The sequence below is a fragment of the Eriocheir sinensis genome, unplaced genomic scaffold (genome assembly GCF_024679095.1).
Source record: "Eriocheir sinensis breed Jianghai 21 unplaced genomic scaffold, ASM2467909v1 Scaffold161, whole genome shotgun sequence".
NCBI classification, from domain to species: Eukaryota; Metazoa; Arthropoda; class Malacostraca; order Decapoda; family Varunidae; genus Eriocheir; species Eriocheir sinensis.
Genome location: NW_026110973.1, coordinates 322,403 through 328,997, shown reverse-complemented (window position 1 = coordinate 328,997; position 6,595 = coordinate 322,403). Strand labels below are relative to the sequence as shown.

The window sequence follows — 6,595 nt, the reverse complement described above, 5'->3', positions numbered from 1 at the left end:
ACGGGGCCCTCGGTCATGAATCGTGTGGCGGATAAACGGCGGGTGTAACGCGCCAGCACCTGAGGGCTTGTTTTTCCTTGTGCGCGCTGCACGAGCCCCGCGGATCATCGGCGGGGTAGTTCGTTCTCCTTAATAATGGTTCGCTTTGCCTCTTGAGCGCTGGCCGAGGCAGTCACTGACAGTTAAACGGCGGGAGTCACGGACTCAGGCCTCGCGAGCTCTGGCCGAGGCCAGCGGGTAATCGGCGGGGGGAGGTCGCTCGCCCGTTATGGTTCGCTTTGCCTCTTGAGCGCTGGCCGAGGTAGTCACCGACTGCTCGAGTGACGGGTAAACGGCTGGAGTAACGGACAAGTCAAGGAGACACTGGCCCTTCATACGACATAGAATTTGGTGTGTGGCGGGTAAACATTGCGTCTCGAGCGCTGGACGAGGCCCTCAGTCATGAATCGTGTGGCGGGTAAACGGCGGGGGTAACGCACCAGCACCTGATGGCTCGCTTTACCTCGCGGGCGCTGGACGAGGCAAGCGGGTAGGGACATCTCACTTTCAGTCCGGGAGAAAATGAGCATTTTGGGGTGCTCAACTAGTTATTCGTCGGAATATCTCATGGCTGCGGTAGCGTATTTTAATTAGCACCGAAAGCACATTCATGGCAGACTTGCGTAGCGTAGATATGTCTAAAATTGATGGAATTCATAGGGACATCTCATGACTGAGTGCTCGTACTTTCAATCAATCAGCACCGTACACATTACAGTTGAACCACATTAACTATACACTTCCGTAGTGTAGGAATGTTGCTCACTTTCAGTCCGGGAGAAAATGAGCATTTTGAGGTGCTCAACTCAGTCCAGTCCCAGAAAGTCCGATTTTTTGGGTGGGACTTGAATGAGCGAGATAGGGAGCAGGGGCTGAGCTGAGAAACCAAAATTACTCCTTTTCTCCCGAAGTTATTCGTCGGAATATCTCATGGCTGCTGTAGCGTATTTTAATTAGCACCGAAAGCACATTCATGTCAGACTTGCGTAGCGTAGGTATGTCTAAAATTGAAGGAATTCCTAGGGACATCTCATGACTGCGTGCTCGTATTTTCAATCAATCAGCACCGTACACATTACACATGAACCACATTAACCCTTTGTCGCTATTGTGGCCCTATCGGGCCACATAAGTCACGTGTGTTTTCGCGCCTATATAATGACGTCATGATGACGAAACACGCGTCTCTTTGGCTCAGCCAATAGAGGAGAATCTCGTCATCATAATTCGACCAATCACAGACCACCAGCCTGGCCGGGCTACAAGCGACGCTTCCACAAAGCCGGCAGTGTTCTGCAGGCCTCCCTGGTCTTCACAAGTGGACCCAGTTGCTCCTACTCTCGCCGCCCTCACGCCCAAAATAATGAACGTAAGTAAATACCATTCACATATAGTACATTTGAATAAATTATCTCTTGAAAGAATATGGTTTCAAGTTATTGACATTATGGAAAGTTAGTGTAAAACTTACGTGAAAAAGTCTGTATCCCGATCGGTCCACAAAACCGAGTCGCCGACAACCATGTGTGGCCCTATCGGTCCACACTGATCGAGTTCCTCATAACCATATGTGGCCCGATAGGGCCACACTGGCCGCTTCTGGACATGATTTTTCGTATATACAAAATATAAGAAAAATCTGTAATTTTGCTTTTTAATACCTAATATAATGTCCAAAGTGACCATAATATATTTCCAACCCTATATATACATATATATATATATATATATATATATATATATATATATATATATATATATATATATATATATATATATATATATATATATATATATATATATATATATATATATATATATATATATATATATATATATATATATATATATATATATATATATATATATATATATATATATATATATATATATATATATATATTGGGACCAAATTGGGTTAATTTCAGTGCCCATTTGTAATATAAGGTTTGTATTTTAAACGAATATTATGTATTTTTATGTATTATAGCAATTAGAGATGACAAAAAGCCTCCAGGGCCAATCGAGGTCATCCTGGGACATATGTATTATGTATTTATATTATGTATTTTTGGTTTATTTGAAGACAAAAGTGGTTAAAGAGGTCATTTTAATTAACAAATATTCTCCATTGTTGCAGATTCCTAGCTCTGGTTTTTATCGGAAGGCCACCGACCCTAGGAGATGGGTTGCTCCTCCTGTAGCGGAAGATAGTGATTTGGAGGTAGAGGCTGAGAGTGATGTGGATGATAGTGACCTGGACCCTGATTATGTTGTAGAGGAAAACATGACACCTACAACTTCAGGTGAGAATAAAATAAATCTTTATTTACTTAACCCTCGGAACCAGGATGCCATTCTGGTGTAAATATATTATTATACTCTAGATAAATGATAGAGGATGACCATAAGATTTAATAAAATTGTCTAATAATAGCAATAATATTATTAGTAAAAATGTACCCCAATTCCGAGGGTTAAATTCAGTTATGCTAGATAACTACAGTATACATTCTATGAGTGTATATATATATATATATATATATATATATATATATATATATATATATATATATATATATATATATATATATATATATATATATATATATATATAAAGAAATTAGCTTTATTTAATTAAGCCAGCTTTATTTTATCTCTGTTCATGTTACTAATTTATACACATTCCGCAGGACATGTGACTAGGATCAGGCCTGAAGAAATGCCTCTTGATGATGATGCAGGTGAGGATGATGAGGATGAGACGGTCTCGGGGGACACTCCACCACCCACCAAGAAGGTGAAGAAGGCCAAGGACCAGCCATCAAGGGTATGGAAGAAAGAAGACATCGGACACACTCCTTTACCCGAGTATAACCATCCAGTGCCTGATTTCCTCCTGAAGCCCTATGAGTTTTTCCTCCAGATGCTGACCATGGAGATACTTGAAGACATTGTGTACCAGACGAACCTGTATGCACGGCAGAAGGATGTCAGTACCGCTTTCTCCCTTGACATCCAGGACCTGATGGTGTTTTTGGGCATTATCCTCTACATGGGGGTAGTCCACATTCCTTCCCTGGATGACTATTGGGCAGTCAACACCCGCATCCCACAGGTGACCGACTACATGTCCGCAAAGCGATTTAAACAACTCAGATCCACCATTCACTTCAACAACAACGATTATGCCAAGGCTTCCACAGACCGCTTCTACAAGATACGGCCTCTCTTCACAGGAATAACAAAACAATTTCTGCGGGTCAAGGAAACTCCCCATCAGTCGGTTGATGAAGTGATGGTGGCATACAAGGGCACAATGGCAGGGAATCTTCGCCAGTACATCGCAAACAAACCGGACAAGTTCGGCTACAAGTTATTCTGCCGTGCGAGTATCGATGGTTTCATCCACGATGTCCTAATGTATCAGGGACAAACGAGCTTCAGCAGCCACCCTGTAGACCTGACTGAGGAGGAGGAAGAACAGCTACTGAGCAACAGGATTGTGATTGTCCTTGCCAAGACCATCAAAGACCCCGCTAATTCCGCCATCTATGCGGACAACTACTTCACGAGCATCCAACTGGTTGAGTTCCTGAAAGACAAGCTCCAATGCCGCTATGTGGGGACTGCCAGACCCAACCGCATTGGAAATCCACCACTGATGTCTAGGAAGGAAATGGAGAAGAAGACCACTCCCAGGGGGAAGCACGATTATGTCTCCTGCAACGGGGTCCTTGCTATGTGTCGGAAGGACAACAAACCAGTCACTATCCTCTCTTCTGATGCCGGGGTTCTTCCACTCTCCAAGGCCAAAAGGTGGGACAAGGAATCCAAGAAAAAGGTCGACATCCCATGCCCAGCGGTCATCAAGGAGTATAATGGTAAAATGGGGGGCATTGATAAGTCCGACATGCTCACCCATCTCTACAAATCTCCGATGAAGGCTAGGCGGTATTATCTCAGGCTGTTCGGGTACATCTTGGATCTCTGCACCACTAATGCCTGGATCCTGTACAAGAGGGATTCCAAAGCCCTGTCAGAGAAGCCCATGCCCCTCAAAAACTTCCGCCTGGAGATCAGTGCCTTTGCCCGTGGCTACAAAACCAGACCTGCCAGGTGCCTCCGCGATACCCCTGAGAGTTTTGTCCGGCCAAAGAAGGGACAAAAATCCCACCGCCCAGCAGACAACCTTCGCTATGACTACTCCAAATTCCACTGCCCAGTGTTTGTCAAGCAACGGATGACTTGCAAACACTGCTCAACTCACAAGGAGATGCACCGGTCTAGGTGGGTGTGCAAAGTGTGTCAGGTTGCCCTTTGCCACAGCGAAACTCGGAACTGTTTCGAGGAGTTCCACATACGTACCCCCGGCTTCCAACTCGCCCTCCACATCCACCTCATCTAATAATGATATGTAATAATGATATGTAATAATTATCTATTCTAATTTCTATGTCTAAACTGGTCTAATAAAACAAATTCGTACCATTTCTCGGTCATGAAGTAAAGTAAATGGTAGGAAATTAGGTCAGAATAACTCACACTTTATTGCAGGAGGCATAATAATGATATGTAATAATTTTTTCTTCTAATTTCTATGTCTAAAACTTATTTAACCCTTAAACCGTTTGCTCAACAAAATTGTTGAGCTATTTTTTACTTACATAAAGTAAGTAATAAATGGTCCAAAACAAAAATATTTCTCATCAAGGCACGTCTACATTATTGTCGAACATAAATAGTTCAATCTTGACTCAATAGATGGCAGTGGTGTGGTAGTCAGCTGATAGGACATCAACACCACCGGCAGCTAGCCGGCACGCTTCACCTGGCTCTACGTTTTTGCTTATATTGGATGCTACGTAGAAAGGTATGATGCATTTGTGTGACATTATTGCAAAGTCTAAACAATAGTGATCATGTTGATATGATGATAAGTCCCGAAGAATATGATAATGATGAAGTACTGGATCTATGAAATGTTGTCTACAATTTTGTTGAGGAGCCTGTTTATGGTAAAAATATGCCATTAGCTGGCTCATCGACAAAATTGTTGAGTTGCCCATAAAATCCAGATTTTTTTACACATTTTCTTCTCATTTTAGGAAAATGGATGCGCGGAGCTTTTACGGGAAACGACGGGATTTAGTAGCTGTCATCCCTGAGGATGGAGATGATTCAGACGACGGGCTTGCTGATGATGGCGATGATGATGTCAATGACCCAGATTTCACTGCTAACATAAATGAGGATGATTCAGATGATGCAGTCAGTGATCTTTCAAATGATGATGAGCAAATGCCCAGTGGTTCAACAGTGCAACCCTGCTTCAAAAAACGTAAAGTGAACACACCTCAACCTAAACTGGTTCCTATTGAGAAAAATGGAGCACCAACTTCTCATGTCAGTGATCCCATAAGAGGAAGGCTTTGGAGAAAGAGAGATATTGATAACTCTTACCCACTAGAGAAGAACTTTACAGCCCCAGACGAGTTATCAACACCATTTCAGTATTTTTCTAGATATTTTACTCCTGAACTGGTAGATCTTCTTGTACAACAGACTAATTTGTATTCAGTTCAGGAAACAACAGGTAGTATATGTACAACTGTAGGAGAAATGCAAAAGTTTTTGGCTGTGTTACTCTACATGGGGATATGCTCTTTGCCAGCAATGGATGATTACTGAAGTGTCCATTTTAGATATCCACTTGTGGCTGACATAAAATCAAAAAGGTTAAAATGCCTGAAGAGGTATTTGCATTTTGTTGACAACCATAAGAAAAAGGACACCCAAGATGATAAGTTTCACAAAGTAAGACCTGTGTTTGAAATGGTTCGCAGACAGTGTAAGAAGATAGAGGGAAGTAATCACCAGAGCGTAGATGAGGTGATGGTGCCTTACAAGGGTACAAGGGCTGGGACACTAAGACAGTATGTGAAGAATAAACCTTATAAATGGGGTTTCAAAATTTACCGTGTAGATCTAATTCATCTGGAATTGTACATGATCTACTTTTGTATCAAGGTACAACAACCTTTAATGATGAAGATCTACCTGAGAATGAGAAAGATTTCCTGCTTGGTGAAAAGGTCATGTTGGTATTGTGTAGGTCCATCCCTGATCCTTCCTCTTGTGTGGTTTTTTGTGATAACTTTTTTACCAGTTACAAACTGGTAAAGAAATTGGAGTCTTTGATTAGTATAAAATGTCTTGGCACAGTAAGAGAATCCAGATGCGGTGGAGTTGAGCTGCTATCAGACAAAGACATGAAGAAGCAAGAACGGGGTTACTATGATTATAAATCATCTGAAGATGTCATCGCTATCAAATGGCATGACAATAAATGTGTAACACTCCTTAGTAATGCAGTGGGAGTTGAACCTGAAGGAGCTGTGAAAAGATATGATAAACATCAAAAACGCAAGATTGACATTCCTTGCCCTTCTATTGTACTAGCTTACAATAAGCACATGGGAGGCATTGACCTTTCTGACATGTTGGTATCTTTGTACAAAACACCTATGAAATCCCACAGGTGGTACCTTCCCCT

At 42.1% G+C, this 6,595-nt stretch overlaps 1 protein-coding gene across 1 annotated transcript; it reads left to right on the top strand.

The window, feature by feature from the left end:
- Positions 1-1,136: 1,136 nt before the first annotated feature.
- LOC126990384 (piggyBac transposable element-derived protein 3-like) lies at positions 1,137-5,739 on the top strand. The gene is made up of 3 exons (XM_050849006.1): positions 1,137-1,408; positions 2,180-2,345; positions 2,733-5,739. Exons 1-3 carry the CDS (start codon positions 1,403-1,405, stop codon positions 4,445-4,447), a joined length of 1,887 nt encoding a protein of 628 aa, XP_050704963.1. The 5' UTR covers positions 1,137-1,402; the 3' UTR covers positions 4,448-5,739.
- The last annotated feature ends 856 nt before the right edge of the window (positions 5,740-6,595 follow it).